This window comes from Aptenodytes patagonicus, chromosome 1, assembly GCF_965638725.1.
Source record: "Aptenodytes patagonicus chromosome 1, bAptPat1.pri.cur, whole genome shotgun sequence".
NCBI lineage: Eukaryota > Metazoa > Chordata > Aves > Sphenisciformes > Spheniscidae > Aptenodytes > Aptenodytes patagonicus.
In genome coordinates, this window is record NC_134949.1 from 165,412,326 (window position 1) to 165,432,107 (window position 19,782).

Genomic DNA, 19,782 nt, shown 5'->3' on the forward strand with positions numbered 1-19,782 from the left:
TAGTAAGTTACTAACACGCATGAAACGAGTAGGGTTTTTAAAATGTTCTGTTAGTTTCTGTAAGGCTCTATACTTGTTGCTGAAGTCTAAAATTTTTTGCAGGGCTTAATCTGGTTTAAGTCTTTTGACTATGGGTGTTTGGGGTGTTCGTTTTTTCTGTGTTTTACCTGTGTTAATTATAATGAAGGATGTTGGAGGCAGAGAACAGGACACGCAACTGGCCTAATAATACTCTGCGGCGAGATTTTTCTCCATCTCTACCAGGACCCACCCTGATGTAGTACTTACTTTTAAGACGGCAATGCTGCTTCACCAAACTTCCTCCTACAGTGAGAGAAGTAGGGATAACTCTTGGAAAAAGTTTTGAGGCTAGTGACAAAATATGTTTGTCTTTCAGATCCCCAGCTCAAGGGTATAGTGACCAGGTTATATTGCAGGCAAGGCTACTACTTGCAAATGCACCCCGATGGAAGTCTCGATGGAACCAAGGATGACAGCAGTAATTCTAGTAAGTGACTGCCCCAGGGGAATGTCTTAATCGCACACGCAGATTGCATCGCTCGAGTGTGTCCGCGCAGACACAGTGTTAATGCCTTTGGAGGGTTTTTGAATGTGTTTTGTCGAAAGGAGGAGGGTTCTGTCCATTCGAAGCCTAACGACCGCCAGCACGGCTCGTGCAGGATGTTGGCCTAAATGTATTCCCCCTGAAGGGGAAGGCGTAAGTGCTGATGGACCTCAGGGGTGAGACATTTAGGCCAATGGTTGTCTTCTGGTAATTTTATAAAAATGGTAAAATTATATTGCAAATATTTTTTCTAAAAGCTATATATTAACATAAATTTCTTATCGTCAAATAAATAACAACCAAAAAAAAGAGATGGAAACAAAAATTCCTTGAAAAATCTGATCACATAGGCCCTGATTCAGCAAAGCAAGTAAGTGTATGTCTAACTATCAAAGTCCTGCTTAAAACACATGCTGAAGTACCGTGCTGAATTGGGGCTAAAGATCCTACAGTCCCTATACCAGCAAGAGTTCCAATGATTTTAAGAGAATTTCTGCCAGTGTAGGGACTGCACCAGTGGCAGTTTTCAAAAATATTCCAAACAAAAGTGGTCTTGAAAGGCCATGTGGGTCGCTGCTTTGGTACTCTTTTCCTATGGTACTGCCACATATTTTCATTCAATGAGCGTATATACGTTTGATAACTTCAGCTGCAAATGATAATTAAGCAAACCTATTCTTACTCTAGAAACAGTTGATTTTTAATTTTCTGTTTAGCAGAGAACATTTGTATTTTGTTTATTTTAATGATAATGGCATATTTAAGTAACATTTCTGTGTGATCTTGAGGTCTATTTTAAGCATATTTAATACAAAAGATTTATCTTCTTATTATGCATATATAAATAAGCCTTTAGTTTCCTCAAAAATGTTGGAATTAGGCTATAGAAATTAAGGGATTTGAGGTTTCTGCTTTACTTTGGTTAGGTCCCTGTTTTATCTGTTAATGCACGGCTGTCGTTTTTAACACATTTCATCAACAGATAGCATGGTCATGTTCGTTTTTTTTTTTTAGAATTGAGAAAAATAATTTATTATTCTATTTTGATGTGTATTTCCCTGCTTGTTTTCCAAGTGGTTTCCTCCCCCCCGCCCCCCCCCCCCCACTTCCTTGTTTCTTTTCTTCCCTCAGTGTGTCCATCTCTCATGCCCACTTCTGTACTGGACTAGATACTAAGACCTTGTACAGACAAGATCATTATTGCTTTTTATAGAAGCTTGGCCTGTATGAGGTCTGAGAAATGTGTTTTAGAGTGCAAACGTGTCTCTCCCCCTCTACTTCTTTCTCTGCCCATCTCCCTCTTATTTTCAGCTTCAGTGAGGAGGTGTGTATGACTGCAACAATTTTGGAATGTTTTAATGTTATTTCTGTGGGTTTTTTTTAATCTTAGAACACTATGGATTTTGAATCTTTGCAAAACTAGACCATAGCGCCTTACTTTCCTCTTTTCGCTGTTGTCAGCTTTACAAATCTTCCTTTTTTTTTTGCTTACTATGTCATTTTCCCTTTCTCTCTGCTCTTCCCTGCCTTTCTGGATTTCCATCTGTCTGCCCATCTCTCTTATTCTTGTTGTTCCAAAATGCAGAATGAATATTCTATATTATAAATATTCTGAAATACAGAACTTGTCCAAACTCACCCAAATACCAGATAGCAGTCTTGCATATTTTGGATAAATACTGTTAGATAGTACTGTGTTTTACTTCAACATGATTTTTAGGCTAAAATCCCGTTTTCCTTAAAGGGATTTTTTTCTGTCTTTAACTGGTGTGATTCACTATTTGTTTCTTCACTAGTCCAATTTTACAATATTGTTTAGTAAAGACAGTTTAGACCATAAGGATGTAGAATTAATGTGTTTGCCAGGAAAGCATACAATCTCCACCTTAAACTTTGCTAGTATATGTGTATCAACACTATATTAAGAGCTGAAAAGATGGATCCATTTGGTATATTCATGAATACATGAATATGTGTCTGTTTCTTTTGTGCTGTCTTTCTCCTCTGTTCTTTTCCCTTTCCACTCTGTTTCCTTCCATTTCCTGTTGAACTTCTTGTTTCCTATTACTTTTCTTTATTGCAGCATATTTTGGTTTTCCTTTTCTCTTTTACTTTAAAACAATAATTTTCTCACGGACAGAATTCCTAATATTTCAATCTTTTATTTTGTGAGCTCCTTATCATGATAATTTCTGTCTGAGGCTTACCGGTAAATAAGTTTCGGCAGCTGCCAGAGGGGGAAAAATCCTGCTTCTGACCATGGAGCTTGCAGGCTGCCTATTTAATGTGCCCAGTGGGCAAAGGGATGGACATGTATTAGCTGTCAATAGGACAGATAGTAGGCTTACCTTGATAGTGAGCACGACTTCCATTTGAAGTGTGTTTCATAAAAATGGAGGAAATACAGACTGCCGAAGGGTGCACATCTCTGCTAGCCTTCCACCCGTCTGCTGCACTATTCACTGTCCCCGAAGCCCGTGAGAGAGTCCTCCTCGTGCACTGACCACCTGAGTAGCTGGCTGTCAGAGAAGCCAGAGTGAGTGAGTAGCGGGGGGACAGAGAAGTGATTTCTTTTTTGTCTTCAGCAAGGAACCTGTTTGAAGCTTAGTCATGCTGCTACTTTTTGTGCTGTTGCAATTTATTCTGTGTCAAGCAGTTAGAGGAGTCCTTGAAGTTAAAATTCCCTCAAGTGCATATATGATTTTGTACTCATTTTATATGTATGTCAGTAAACATAAGTTACACACTACTGGAGTCACAGTGTTACAGAGAGGTAGCGTAAAGTAAGATTAAGATGTAGCCTGTTCAATTTGAGTGGTTCTGTTCAAACCCATTTTTTGTTTGTCTTTAAAGCTTCTCGGTAGTCTCTTTAATGTGACTTTTTGCTTCCATCTGAAGTCAAAATGAGTTTTAACAGTGGTGTCGGTCAGCTGCTGTAGTGCAAGCCATTGTCCTGGCTTCCCTTAAGTTTGAGTAAAGGCTAGAGTCTGCGGAGATAGAAGGCAAGGTTTTTAATGTATGGCTGTCACAAACCCTTGCATGAAAAAGGAAGAAAGATGTGACTGCTTGTAATTGCATCCCTGAACGTACTTTCGTCTGCTCATGTTGGTGGCCATGATATTAGAACCCAACCTAAATAGACTGATGGGTTTCAGTTCATTGTTGTAATTTCTTTTTATATCTTTTCCAAGTTAGTGATGTTTTGTGACAGAGTACGAATTAATGCACCTATTGGTTAATGGTGCTGAGTTTCCTTAAATCACATCACCAGACCAAAGCTGTTAGCTTAAACCATCTTATGTGTACAGTTTGTATTTTTTTGCCAAACTTTCAGTAATATGTGGAAGGAGGCTTTATTACATTGCTTTTCTTGTTTTAGCTGTTTTTCTCCTTTTCCTTCCTCTAATGCCTTACAGTTTCTGGTTTGTTTTTGTGGCTTGCTTGCAGTGAAAGCGGGAGTGACTGTGGTTAAAGCTGTAGGCTTGGTTACTGAGGTCCTACACAGCGTAGCTGTCCTTCTCTAGCTCTAATTTTCCTGGATTTTACAGCAGTTCTCAGCATTACTTGGTGTGAATGGAACTTGCTTCAGTGTTGTCCATGGGCCTCATCATTACTAATTGGGAAAAACAAGCCACTACATAGAAAATACAAAGAAATAGAACAGATTTCCATGTTGTGCTTGTGGTAACAAGCGTTACATTCCCTGCCCGTCCTCCACAAAACGGCTCATTTTCAGGCTTTGGTCTATCTTCAAAGTTTTGTCTCATGAATGAAGGGTAGGTTTAGTAGGAAGACTAATTAATTTGGGAAACAGGCAATTCTGATTCTTTAATTTCTGAGATTGAAACTCTGAACCTCTTAGCCCTATGGCTTATTTTGATTCACCTGAAGAGTGTATCTCAGCCAGCAACCACTGAAAAAATTCAGCATAAATTACGATACTTTCCTTGATCGGCGATAAACATGATTTTAACACTCAAATGTTGCTATTTGTTGCCCCTTATGAAATTACAGGCATGTTTAAAACAGATTAAAAAAGCATTACTCATTTGTAGCCTTATTTCATAAACAGATAAATGCCAAAGTTAACATTACCCAAGCAACTTTGATGTGGCTGTGCTGTGCACATCTCTTGCTTAATTATGCAGCAACATGCTTTACTTCCTTCATGGTACTTGGTACCTGGTAGAGTTGCTATTCAAGAAATCATGCAACCATTTAACATTCCTTTACTTTCATCTTTTAATGCATGCTCCTAATGCTCTATATAAATCTTCCAAATTGAATATGGAAGTATTAACTTTTTAATGTCTTTCTAGAGTACCTACCACTATCGTATTTTGGTTTGAAGATATTAATAAAATAATTTTCACAGCACCCTTGTAAGGTAAAGGAGATAATCAGACAGAAATAAAGCACATGAAGATTAAAAAACAACACCTGCAATGCTGTTAAATTTGGATTACTGAATGATAAATTTGGATTACTGAACTGAAATATTTGCAGTCTGATTTTTGCACTGTTTTTTACTGCAGTTTATCTTCAGAGAATTACACAGGCATTTAGTCATCTATTTACATCACCTTTGGGAGTTAGGTAAGCCTGTTTCTCCCATCAGTATAACCTTAGTCAGTGTGACAGGATCAATGGAGGCCATGTGCAGCCATACTAAAAAGTACATTTTAATTACGTCTTCTGTTCCATCAGGCAGGTAGAATGGGTTTGCTCCATAAGAAATGGACGGACGGATCTTTGAGTGCCAACCTCGCTGCACTCATTGCCAATCTAAACAATGTTCTGATGGAGTCGTCATTTCTGCCTGTAGGCCTGCAGATGGAAGTAAAGTAAATAAATAGTTGCCTTGATTTGATTGCAGATTTGGTGCTGTGGGAAGTTTTGTTAACTGACACCAGGGTAGTGCACATGCAGAACAGACAACAAGTTTATAAGCCTTAAGGAATTGGTCTCTAGCAAGCTTCTTGAGAAAAACAGTGACCTGTAATGGCAATTTTCTTGTAGCTACAAGTCAGTCGTACCTAAATAGACTTTCACAAGGATATGGAAATATCTGATTTCAGGCATTTCAGGTTTCAAGTTAATAGACTGTGAGGGTATTACATAAAAAAAAAGAAAAAGAAGTATAGTGGGTTTGTGTTTTGCTCAAGAAAGGAGTTACTGCTTATCAAAAAGTGAACTTTGGCCAAAACTTTTGGAGGATTGGAATCCAACTCAAATTTGTTCCTGCAAATCCCCTCCACGACACCTAAAACAATAACTTTTTTCATGCCAGTTGTTCCTGTTAACTGCCCCCCGCCCCCATATTCTGATCTTGTGTGTGGTGGAAGTAGGCTTTCAGGCTTAGGAAAAGGAAGAGAAACCATTTGCTTTTCAGTCGTGGTTTAGATGGAATGCAAAGCAGAGCTAAGGGAGCGTACACAGGCTCAGCACTGACAAGGAGAAAGGGTTTTACTCGCACCATTTTTGACGATTGGTTCACTTGATTTCCCTGATGTTCCCACATCTTATTTGCAGTTGGATTTGCCAGGTTTTGTACTTGAGCGTGCAGCATGGGAGCACTGAGCACCAGGCAGAACTGTATTTCCTGGGCTGTTCCAGGGTGCTCCCTCTCTCAATTCATCTGTGGACTCAGCGGGCTGGATTTAGGTACATAAAGATATTCAGGGATCTCACTCCCCACTTAGTTTTGGTTTTGGATCATTGTCTTAAAGATAGAGGGAAGTTGGGGGCATGGTTCTTTCTCACACACCAGTCAGGTAAGGGCATAGCTTTGGCTGTACAGACCTGAAATGCCAGCAAACTCTGGAAAGCTTTCTGCTTTTCTCAAGGCAGGTTCTTATTAGAGTGGGGGATAGCACAGGTGAATCCTAGGAAGGTTTGAAATGTGTAATTGGGCACAGAAGTCCTGTTCAGTAAACAGTACTGAGCACAGCCAGGTTCTGAAGGAAACTGAATTTCCTTTGGCCAGCTTCAGAGCACGTAAAAAACACATGCTGTGCCTTACTGGTGCATGTTTTGCTGACCTCAGTATGAAGCACATTGCTGAGCATTTACCAATCAATAATTGAAAGTAGACCGGCCTCCCTAGTTTCGCCCAAGTCTGAAAGATTTTGTCGAAGTTACTGAATATTCTGTATATGCAGAATTACAGCATTTCAGATCATACTCTAAAATGTTATGGTCTTAGATTAATTACAGGAGCTCTGACAATCTCCAATTAAAACTTGATGGCAGTAGAAGATACATTATATGCCTTCCTTGGTGCTTTCTAAATTCACCAGTAACTATAAGCAGCTCTAGTAATTTTATAGGTTGCATAAAACACTGCCGTTTTACAGGCCTCTATTTCTCCTTCAGTGGTGTGGTTTTTTTTTTCCTAGCTTTGCTGCTTTATTTTTATTGGTAATACAGAAAATTATATCTAAGTTCCAGAAGTTTTGACCGAACCACTATGATTTGGAGTTATTTTTCATTAGCAGTTTTCTATGGCTGACCTGTGTTCTGTGTTCACCTCTTTTCTTTATAGAAGTATTGTTTGTTTTTCCTTCCTGGTGTCCCCTCAGTTGTTGCTGCCCTCCCTCTAGCATGGCATTCATATCCAGTTTTCCTCCTGAAATTTCTTTTCTTCTAGAAAAAAACAAACTTAACTGCCATCTGAAACCTAGTTTTGCTGTGACAGACTCCCCCTCCACCACCCACAGTGGTGGTTTTGCTGGACTTGACATTGTTTCATTTGAGGGTAATGGCTGATTGTTTTTTTAACTTCCAAATTATATTGAACATTTGAAAGCCCTCAAGTCATGCAGCATTTAGCTTATATACTCTTAGGATATCTTGTACATGAGTGACATATTTCACTGGTTTACATTTATCTTGTACAGATTAGAGAGGGAACCTTGCCTGTGCCCAGTATTTTTCTAGGGAACAGCCCAGTAAGATCCTAGTATGATGGAGACTTTTGGAAACTACAGAAATGAAAATGCTATATATTTGTGCTAATTCTTGTCTGATGTCATCTCTTCTATTCTTCTTTGTAAACCCATAAATTTGTTTTCTGTTCTTCCAGAGCTCTTTTGAATATATTTTTCTTTCTACAGCTGTAGGAAGTGCTCTGCTACAACAATTCCCAGCTTTATACTGGCTTCGTGCATTCCTAAAAAGATCTTATGTTACATATTCTTTTTCTGTGTGACAATGTTGAAGGAAAGGTTTTTTTTTTTTTCCATCCACTTCTATCTTTAAATTCCAGTAGTCAACCTATGTTTCTTCTCAGTTGTGAAGCTTTGATCATTTTCATCATAAACAATCTGTGGCTTTGTGTCCTTTGACCAACCAGGAGTTTTTACACCTTGAGAAAATGTACCTATCCACTGCAATTACATGACCCTTTTTCTCTTGATTTGGGATTTACCCCTGGCATTCTGATTACAGGTAGCCTCATGGGGTACGCTTTCTGGTCACACCTATGGATGTCCTTCCTAAGTTTTGAGGCACTCACTGTAGGTGTTACTGTGTTCCTGAGACCTGGCTTGGTGGAACCATGGTTCTCGCTGCATATGTTGAGCACACAGCTTGTGCTTTTGGTTTTCATCCAAGGACTTGTGAATCATTGACTCATCCACAGTGGAAAAACACTTAGCATGAACTCTGGCTCATCCAGATCTTTTCTTCCAAGACTGTTTGATGTGTGCTTTGCATCTGATTTCCTAGTATGAGTCAGTAAACTTAGTATAGGTGTGTGCTGGCATAATTTTTAGAAGAAGAATTGGTCTGTGTCTCCTACTTATATCACTTTTTCTTTTGTTGGTCTGTGGTGAGGCTGGTAAACTCCCACTCTTCACACTGGTCTTTTTCAGACACTAATCAAAGCTGTGGCTGTTTTTGTTATTACAGAGGTATATACCATTGCTAGACTATCTGCTATTAGCTGGTTTTTTGGTTTTTTTTTTTTTTCCCCCAGAATTTCAGTCTTTGAACATGTTCTGTATTCAGCTCAATAGCATTTACACACATTTAGAATCAAGCACATATTTCAGTGCTTTTCTGAACTAGGATAAGCCTCTGCCATTACCTGAGGCCTGTGTACTACTGCTTGTCTCAAACATAGCATTCACAAAAACAAAAAAAAAAATTGATTTGAAATCACAGACCCCTTGAAAGCAATCTTTACTGAGAGCACATCTTAATCCAAAACCATAAAAATGCCTAAGAAAATAAAAAGCTACTTGCCAGAATCAGAGAGATACGTTTTCTGCAGGGTATCTCACAAGTGTTACCCTTATGATCAGTCTACATTGATGAAGGAACTGTTGGGCACTTTGACTCTTTTCAGATTGCCTGAGATACTCATGTCTGCAGTGCTGCACAAATGATTACAGTCCAGTCTGCTGTGCTTTGTATTTGCTAGTTAGCACTTGTGCCAAATACTGAACTATTGCAGGACTTATTGCTGGATAGATACTTAGGCCTGAATTTTAAGGATTAACTTCATTAGAAGCAAGATTTACAGAATTAATTTAATTTTAAAATCAGAAAAACTTATTTATACAGGGAGTAGTTTTCTTTCTTTTTACTAATGATGTTTATTAGAATATTGTAGTAACCATAGTAGATTCATATCTGGTCATGTTTTTTCTTCACAGCGTTATTCAACCTTATACCAGTGGGACTTCGAGTTGTTGCTATCCAGGGTGTAAAGACTGGGTTGTATATAGCCCTAAATGGAGAAGGTTTCCTCTACACATCAGTAAGTATCTTTCTGAACTCTGTTTAAGAGGCACAGCTGAAGTTGAAATCTACACAGGAATGAGACGCATATTCACTTTCAAGAAGTTCTATAATGTCTATATATGGATATACATATAGTACACACACCTGTGTACCCATGTATGTATGCAGCATATCTATAAATGGGATGGATACAGTAGAAATTACTGTGTACTATGTATGAAAGTCTGCGTGTTAACAGTCCTAAAAAAACATTCTGTAGAGCTCTTCTTCTGGTAGGCTATACTGGTACTGTGCAATACACCACAAAGATTATTATTTTCAATTAAATTCTCCAGACTTTTTAAATAAAGACCTGCAATTATTTTCTTAGTGACTTGTTGATCAGAATCCAAAGGCTGCTCCAACAGTTACTTTTATTGATAAGACTAACAAGTGTAACTTCCGTCTAAAAAGTCATTAACAGCCTTACAGTTTATCACCATAATCTTGTAATTGTATGCTTAGCACTATTGATTTTTTTATTTCAGATATCAGGAAAATAAAGGGTTTTGTGAGGGACTATATCTTTGTAGAGTGATCAAAGTTTAAGAAAAAATCTTTTGAGTCACAAAGAAGACTGCTGGATAAAGTGATCGAAAGTCCTCAGATTGTTTAAGATATTCCAAATGATTTAATGCTAATCACTCAGTGTGTTGTTATGAATATAAAAATCCTCAGTTTTGTGTAAATTTACTGTCTTAACCTCCTTTGAAAGTCAAACAGACTTTAATATGAACAGGCAGTTCTGTCAGATATTAACAAGGTGGCTTAAAGGATTTTTCATTACTATATTTTTATTGCCGTCTATGTTGAATTTATTTACATAGTGCTTTTTCCATTTTTTACGTCACATAGTTCTTAATTCCCCATTGCGTTACAATGCACTGCTTTGTTTTCAATGTCCATTGAAAGGAAATTGGACAGATTAACTTTCTGATGCCCTGAGAGAAAGTATTCTGTTTGTTCCAAATATACAATTGTCTTGGAAAAGCTAATTAGGAAGAAAAAATTGAACTAATCTTGAGTGTCAAAGTCAAAACAAAGAGAAAATTCCTTCTCATAAAATGTCTGCTGGAAACTCCAGCAGTATGATCTAAACCATTTATTTTCTTCTGTTCAAAATAAAAAAATTCTCTCACAGGAAGACATGCAATATTTGCTGTCAGAAGGAAGAAAACTAGAAGAAAAAACCTAGAGGTATTAGAGAAAATGCATTGCTGACTTCCCAGTTCCATCACTTCATGCACGGAGTTCATTTCAGTATGATGGCATGAACAGTACTTTTTTAATGTGTCGGTACAGTTAAGAGTACATTGTTGCCCAGCACTGTTTCTGAAGTGAGTTCTCAGTCCTTCAGAAAGAAGTACAAATTTCAGGAAACGTACCAGTTTCCTGACAGGTAATTCTGCACAGGGAGGGACCCTGCGTGGACGAATTCTGGCATCCACCGCGTTTATGTATTATCCTGGAAATGGTCCAAGTTAAATGAATGGTGTCATCTGTGGAAGGGAAAGGAGGGGAAAGTACAAGGCAAGATAAGACGAGATGGCTAGATCCAAACTTTGAATAGATGTGAACCCAACCTTTAGAACATCCTCGGGTCTAACGCCAGTGTTTCTATGTCTTCTTTTTGAGCAACAGAGATTACTTAGGTTGTGATGAGTCTCATGGATATAAATAAAAGATTATGTATAAGGAAAATGTAATCCACGTGTTTAATGTTCTGCAGGATTCTATATTCTTCATTGCCAGTAATGGCAAGATTTTTGGACTTGATGACTTCATATATTCCTGTAGTTATTGGCAACTTGTTAAGTACTTCTGAATTTTGTCCTGTGAATGTTCTTATGTTTTGAGTGTATTTCACTTAAAAATTTCTTGGGAGAGTGTCTCAGTCTGTCACTTTACCTTGTGTAAGGTAAGGAAACGAGTGTTTTTGAAAGGTACTGCTTACTCTTCCTTGTGCAGAGAATGAAAGATGAATGACCCATTAAGTGACAAAGAGATGTGACACATTAGAAAACTCAGTGGAAGCCTTTAGTTTTGCTATGTCTACAAAATTATTTTCAACTTACACTTTTGTCAAGTTGAAAAGTAGTAATATTTGGTAATCTAATGCAAATTTAAAGGTAGTGGTTTCAAAACATCAGTGCTGTAATACAGGTTTGATTGTTTCATATTAATGTATTGAAAACATTGACAATACATTTTTGTCTTAGCAATCGCCTGCTTTCAGCTTAGAGACTAATGCATTTGAAAATAAGAAGACAAAGCGCCAGAGAGGTCTGTCTTCTCCCTGAGGATCAAGATGAAGAAATACTGCGTGCAGAATATTTTAAATACTGTCGTTTGTAGAAAAATATTTTTAACCAACCACTTTCTATTACTGTCTTGTTGGTGGATTTTTTTGACTCTTTGTCACGGTTGTGTATCTGTTGCACCTGCAACGCAGAAGTTCTGTATTACATGTCATATATATTTCTCCCTTGGCTATTCAGGGGAGGATGGGAGAAAAAAGTTTTCTAAGTTTCGTATGCCACCTGTCATCATTGAAAAAAAGTGCCACATAACAGGAATGCTAATTAAAATTTACATATATTTAGATATATTACCAATTTCTTATAACCATTTAAAAAAAATGGAAGCATGCACTATAGACTAAGTAGCATTTATAGTCTAAGTTGAGACCCAAGTCCTGTATAGTCCTTCTCTGCAGAATACCTCAGTGCCCCTTTTTCCATTCACAGTATATGAAACCCATAGCTTGTGAGCATATCTTATGTGTTGACGCCTCTCTTCAGAGATTGAAGGCCCCAACTCAATTATTTTTATCATAAGCTTCACATGATGTGAACTAATTAAGCAACAGCACTGACAGGAAAGGTATTATGTGTGACCCTGCTTTCTCTGATATTCGGTAAGAGGAAAATGAAGGTACTGTGACAGACCAGTTTTACATATAGATTATCAAATGCAGATTTGCATTGTTTTCTTGCTTTGTTTTTTTTAAAAAAAAAAATTTAATGGTTGTTTGTGTCACTTTGGGAGTACCTTGTTTTTGTCTTATTTTATTCTGCCATATTTAAGATTTTTTCAACTAATTCACAGAATTAGAACTAGAAAAGAAGTGCAGAAATATCATAGAAGAGTGTTATGGCAGTATTTCTTTCTTAGAACAGAAATAGAAGGACAGCGAATTGTGTAGGAAAGTCAGTCTCAAGAGCTTTTCATACCTATTTTGCCTGCTGCAGCAGCTGAGATTTGTATTCTGTCCTTCGGGGATTGATCGAGTCAGGGTCCCTAACACACACCATCAAAGTCTTGTTGAATAAAGGAGAAGCAAAATCTTTGGAGTTTGATACAGCTTTGCAGAATTCCTGAGAGAAAATACTTTTCCAAAATGATAACCTTATTTTTCAGTGCATTTAAAGTAATTATTGTAATACCATGGTTCGTTATTTTCTATCATATAAAATATGAGAACAGGAGCCTTGTCACATTCGGTGCTCTTAAAGACTATCCAATAAGCTCACCTTTATTGAAGTTTTGGTTTATTGCATCCAACTTTATTTCTGTGTGTGTATGTATACCTATACTTACATATGTATATCCACTCATAATTAGGATGTATTTATTTAGTGACAGCTTCCCAATTCTAGGTGTATGTTAGTGAGCAATGAGAATTATAAAACTGAGTTGAAATTTATTTTAGATGGATTAATGAACTGTGAATAATTCAGTATTTATGACTGACTTTATCACTGTGAAAGCTAGTTGGAGAAGCTAGATTTTTCCACAAAGAACCATCTCAGTTATTAGCAAGATTTTTGACGTAATAGTTATGGACTTTATATGTTAAAGTCCAAAAATATGCCTTACTGCTCTCTCACCTTTGGAAAGGGTGGGCAAGATAAGGTTTTATTGCCAGGATTGATCCTGTCAAAATCAAAAGGAGTGGAACTGGCTCCATGCACTGAAAAAATGAGCACAGCCACAGGGATTCTCCATAGGGAACAGGTATTGCCTGCAGCAGGAAGATGACAGTGCAGTACACAGCAGAAGCTTTTGTTGGTTTTGATGCTAATTTTGGTCAACTCACTTTGCAAAAGGTTCGTTAGTTCAACTTTCAGGGGGGCTGCAACTTCTTGTTTTTCTTCTAGGACTTTCTGCTATCATAACAGTATGAGCTCAGAGGTAAAACTTACAATGTATTAGTCTGGTTTATGATTCTTATTTTCCTAAGGTGAGGATATGAGAGTCTTCTTGGATTATATCAAAGAATTTCTCTCAAGAATGTATCTGGGAGGGTTTGGAAGGGCTATTGGGGGTATTTTTCATCCTAGGAGCAGTTTAGCAGGGTGTTACCAACATTTGGTGGCTACCAGAGTAAGGGAAAAGGGAAAAACTAAAATGTAGAAAGGAAAAAATTCCTAACTCTAAAACACCTTTACCTGCTTGTGCCTCCTTCTTCGTGTTTCCTTTTTAACCATTTCTTCCATCAGTTTTCACTGAGACCTGAGATGTGGACGAAACCAGAAAGGGCAGAGTACGCCTGTGATATTGTCAGCAGCAGATATTAAAGTCATAGCAATCCACTGCATGGTTTCCTAGTAAGGCTGATGAACTACAGAGATGCTTTAAAAGATGACTGAGCCTGCAGGGCCAGGTCTGAACTGCCCGGTCACCTCTTCCAGCGTGGTGCCTGGCTGGAGTTGTGTGCTGTGGCTCCAGAGCTCCTCTTCTGGGTATGGGGCAGTGGGAACCTCACTGGGAGGGTGTAGAGAGCAATGGAGAGACATGGCTGCATTTCTGGGAGGTCTTACGAACTTCTTATAAAGTATTTCAGAATTAGGGACAGCACACTACTCGCTTTGCAGAATAATCTTCTTGTAAGATGGGGGTTTGTGTTTATCTGCTACAGTACATGGTGTCGAGGGTGTTGGAAGGGTGTTGGCTGGATAGTGTTTCTGCGGCAGTAAGATGTCAGTCTGTGTCACAGCCTTCATGAATGAGCGAAAACATCAATAGCTGTTGCTGGGAAGTGTATTTGTGATATCACTCTGGCAACTCTTACCTGAAAGAAAAGCCCCTGAGGGTTTCCCCTGACATTTCAGCAGCTTCCCAGTGCTGGTATTTCCACCACTTCTTTAAGCCCACATAATTGACCTGTCTGAGGAGAACAAAATTCAGCCTCAAGGAAGAAGATAGGAGCACAGACAGTACAGCCTGCAAAAGAGAGAGAACGGAAGTAATCCATATTTCTAGTATCTAAATCAAAGTCAACTGAAAAATGTTTCTGGTAGCTTTTCATAGAGCCTCTCTTTGTGCTTTGGAACAACAACGCTTAGCATGTGCAGTACTTTGAAGGTTCAAAGGTGCATAAAACCTTATAATAAACAGAACAGAAGGAAGTTTAAACTAGGCAAAACCAAAGAGGAAATGCGATGTTTTAAAATTCCTATTTTTTCACAAGAATAATCAAAAAGAGGTTAACATGACATCGAGGCAGCATTTTTCTGTTGCTTTTGTGTTGTCGCAGTATAACAGTGGTTGACCTAGGTTTTGGCAAAGATTGTTCCCCATCTTGCAAGGTACTGTAGAAATAGTTAGGAATATATCTGTTTAGAGAGACGTGGACAAATACGAGCTTGCTCTATGATTTTAAAGAGGTAGGTTTTTGTTCTAGTAGTCAGAAGTATACTGAATAATAGAATAGGGTAAATCTTGTCATTCTTGAGGTATCTGTGGTTTTGTGAACGTAAGCACATCAGAGTGGAGTGGCTCTTTAATAATATTGTCATCAATAGGAAACGCAATTTTCTTTCTTATGTCAGACTTATGCTTTAGGGTCTCAACCTGCTCCCACACTCTTATCTCCCAGCATAGACTTCATGAAGGCAGGGATAGGACCTTAGTTCACTTGTCATTATCTGTGTCTTGGAACTACTCTGGCACACTTTCGAGAGAGGAAAATGGGTGAATTTAATTATTTGAAAATCACAGCTTCTGATAAAGACTTTTGAAAACTAGTTATGTTAACAGTGGTATTTTTAAGAGTGTAAACACATAGACATTATGCAAGCTCCATCAGCTAATTTTAGGGGCTTACCACTAAAGTGCTTTCTTACGTATGAATACCTTCTTTGCATAGCCTGTTATCTTTTATTCAATTTGTTATCGGTTGGAAGGTGGCCTGTATTTGCTTCATATAACAAAAGTTTGTTTGAGAGGGGAGTAAATAGCACGTTTCAGGGCTGTGTTCCTCTGTAAGCTGGGCTGCATTGCTCAAAAGGTAAACAAGTTCAGCATGTTCCAGAAGTAGTTGAAATACACTGACAGGGAGGAGGAAAACATCTGCATGGTTTATGCTTATTTATATCTGTGTTTGGAGGTAGATAATTTGTCTCTCAAGTTGCCTGCCAAAAATAAATACAGGAAATTGTTAATGTATTTATTTATTCTATGGTGGCACTGAAGGAACAACTGATAACATAGCCCTGCTGTATTGTACAAAATAGTGCCAGATCTCCCTGCTACAGAGTGTAGTAGAAAAGGGGTATAAAACACATACTAAGCCCATGACTTTTTTTCAGTGGGTTAGGTTTTCTGTACATTTTTTGATTGAATATGCTGAAGCCAATGTTTTCACACACAAGATAAGGGAAGAAGGAGGCATGCACAGACACATGAGAGTTCGATGGGGCAGGGGGGAAGTGAGAAGGAAAGAGGTGAACAGAATGAGGCTGACATGAGGAGACTGTGATAAACAGGCTTTTAAGAAAGTGGAGAAATAGCACAGCTGAGCAGAACAGAATTGTAGAAAATCCTATGATGATATCATCATTGTAGAAATGTTTATGATGATATCACCGTTGTTTGAGTCTGACGCTCAGACTTGTTATTACCTCTCTGAGTCTTTCACATGCAGAAATGGCTACTATTTGAACTACAGTTCATAAACAATACTAGTTAAAGAAATATGCTACTTTGAATATATGAAAAGATAATTAGTTCTATAAAGATACAGTATTTGTGTGGCTTCTTCATCTGTGGCAGCTGTTTCACCCTCCTGCCATTTAAACGCTATATTGGGGGTAATGACAGAATTTGACTCAAAACTTGCAGTTATGTTTCTTGCCACTAAAACCAAATATGTGTGTCCTGTTTGGTTCATTTATGTCCACAGTATCCTTGACAGGACTTAGCTGAAATTTTTTCTCTATAAGAAACACTTTCATATTTGGTTAAAATATTTATTTTCCTTTCCCAAGTTTATCTCTCATATGCACATGCAAAAAATCTCTTGGTATATGCGTTCTCTTTCCCTAAGATTACAGAAATGTACACAAATGGATCAAGGTTAAAAAGCTGCTCTTCCAAGCTTCTTGTCAAAGCATGGAAGATCACAGAGTCAGCAGCTGCAGTTGGATATTTTTCAACTAATAATTGTATGACAAGGAATAGTAACTGTAGGTAGGTATGCTAAAATGAGGTAATCTAATCTCATGCTTCAGGAAGTAAGATGATTACCACAAAGATCAAGAGGAATGCTTTCCTCAATATACAGCATCACTTACTGTAGATGCGCGGAAGGAGGTTTGCCTCTGAACTATTGTGCAATGGTCACAGCCAAATGCTGAGCACAGGCTTGATGGACAGCAGCTTAATCTAGTCTGTCAAATTTCTGCTTCTGGCAATTTTGTCTCTCATGGTAACCTCCTTGTATTTTTGGCCAATGTTTGTTTTGTTGCTTAAATACAACTACACTTTTCTGGATGTTTCGTTACTCTCAACTTTGTTGTTCTTAGACATTTGGGGTTGTCTGTAACCCTAATTGTTGAATGCTGTCTCACTTTGTATCGTATAGTCTTCCAATACCCTTCTTGTCTTCTGTTCTTTTACTTCCCTGGTAATTGTCACTGCACAAGCAAAAGGATCATGTTTGAAATTTCTAATTTTCTATTCATTACTATTTAATCTTATTCATTGTATCAAAGTATGAAAAGTAGCTACCAAAGATTTAAAACCTCTGAAATTTTAGACAATTATCAAAAACATGTTTCCAAAACAAAACCCTACTACTTCTTTCCATTATTGGTTAATGAATATTCAAAATATTGAAGACAATTGTAGATGGATTTTTTGGTAAGTTCAAATCCCTTTCATAATAAATTTGGTTATTATGATGTAAAGAAGACTTCTCACTGCATCTTCAAGATTTCCAGGTAAGAAACAAAAATTAACTCTGTGTGGTGCTGTCTAATACTGCTGTAGCTGCATAGTTAATGCACTTTCAGGGCTATAATGTTATTCAGGGCTATTTCCAAAAGATATATGGCTAGATGCCAAGATAGATGAACAGAAATGAACTATGAGCTTTTAAATATAAAGTCTATTTAAAAAAAAAAATTCTGGTGGGCTGAAGAATGGCTTTAGTCAGGCAAAAAATGTGCTTTCATTATGCAAGAAAAGTTCAGTATTATCTTGCAGAAATGAAATAGTCAAATGCATATTGTGTTAATTTTTAATAGTTTCTCTAAAACTTCTAACTGGATCAGAGTATTCAATTTATATACCGTAATATTAACATAAAAGAGGAAAATGTTGTATTTACCTATGTAATTAAAGAAAATTATGTAAGCATTCTGTAACTTCAGGGAGCTTGGTAAGGCACCTTACATATCCTATAATAAGATGATGTGGGCTCAAGTATGGAGTATTAATTTATCATTGAACCTTTGCAGCACAATTCTGTATAATGGATGGTCCTCAAGATTGAGCTGCAAAAGAAGGACAGTATATTCAACATGTTATTGTAGTGTGCAACCCTACACAATAGGGCTTTGTATAAAAGATATGTTTCTATAAATACCAAATGTTGAAAAAAGCCACAGCAGTCTTCACCGCTGTTGTAAAATGAAAGAATTACTTGCAATGCAATAGCCATAGATGTCTTTTGTATTAGTATTATATATGTTAATGACTGATTTATACTTAATATCCATTACATTTTTGGAACAAAACAGGTTTCATATTATTCTTGATTTTTTGGGGGTCTTATTTTGCCTTGCTGTTATACACATTTATTTTCTTGTTGCAGCATATTCATTTTTTCACTTGAATAGGCAAGTGTGTAGCTAAGATTAGTGAATGATGGTCAGTGATAAATTTATATCCCCTGTAATCTTCCCATATGCCAAGTGCCCCTGTGGAAAAATTTAGGATGTTTCAGTTTCTTCCCCCCTGGTGAGGCAGCTTTAGCCGTGGGCTGGATCCTGCATGGAAACTTGACCATCTGGGCAGGCCCATAGAAGTGCTGATTCTGCATGTCCTGACTAATGACACCTTACCCTGACCTCTTGCTTGTTGGCAGAGCCTATTAATCTGGGAGCTGCATAGGGTGTTCATGGCCCCCGTCTCACGTGTGTGTGCTGGTGGGGGACGGGGGCTGCTTCCACCAGCTTTTCCCTGTTGGATTTTCTGTGGCCAGGGACTAGATACGGCATGCGTCTTTGCAGAGCTGTGACAGTCTGTGGGTGAATACATCCACATAAATGACTGGGATCATCTCTGAAGCCTCCTCATTCCCATGGGACTAAACCTCTCTTAAAGGGTAAGAGACTTTTTTTCCCTTTAGCTAAATTTGTAGTTAACTATTTGCTGATTAGAGTTCACATACAACGTAAATGAATGTGTTAGGACTGATTTTTAGTTGTCTATAAAAACTGGCTAGGAAAGCAAGCATCCAGTAACTTCTTGTACATAGCTGTAGCAAGCATCAAGTCTTCATCTCCCTCTTGGTTTCTCATGTCAAATTCCTCAATCCTTCACTTTCTCTGCTGGCAACTTTCCCTAACAGTGGTCCCTGGGGTATTTCCATGGATAATCCATGATCATATGTGCTCATTTAGTCAGGTATCATAGACCTTACAACCTACTTTTGACATTTTTCTTTGTAGTGTGACTCTTTCCTGCCTTCTCGTCTCTCCCTCATTTGGGACACTATTCAGTCACCAGAGAGGCAGTTTTAGGTGGAGACAGGTGGATACAGACCTCCAGGAGCAATGTATGAGGTTCATCTGTCTTGTTACTTGGCCAAGCACTAGCTGTGGCGTGGCATCAGAACAACACCTAGCGATGGTGGGGCCTTTTCTGCCCATGGCTTAGTGTAATCACATGCATCTTCAATCAAATAAAAGTTCCAGTTTGAAATTTGTGAAATAGTGTCCGGATATTGGAGGACTCTGAAATTCTCAGAAGTACAAAGTGTTGGCCTAATTCTGATGCTAATTACAATTGCTGATCTCATAGGTAACAGGGTTGACATAACTGAGCTCTTTCAAAAATCCCTCTTGCAAGGGTTAAACTGGCGAGGTTTATTGTGCAATGTTTATTCAAGACATTCTATTCACTGTCAGATGAGAAGCTCT

General features: G+C 37.9%; 1 protein-coding gene across 5 annotated transcripts in view; it reads left to right on the forward strand.

Annotated features, from left to right (window-relative positions):
* Nucleotides 1-19,782, forward strand: part of FGF14 (fibroblast growth factor 14) — a 422,495-nt gene that overhangs the window by 313,661 nt on the left and 89,052 nt on the right. For 4 of the 5 annotated variants that reach the window (XM_076361447.1, XM_076361460.1, XM_076361463.1 and 1 more), the window contains 2 exons: nucleotides 398-508; nucleotides 9,226-9,329. In XM_076361447.1, coding sequence (XP_076217562.1) covers nucleotides 398-508; nucleotides 9,226-9,329 — 215 coding nt within the window. The remainder of the gene's footprint in view (nucleotides 1-397; nucleotides 509-9,225; nucleotides 9,330-19,782) is intronic. The other variant, XM_076361456.1, reaches the window with a different exon arrangement.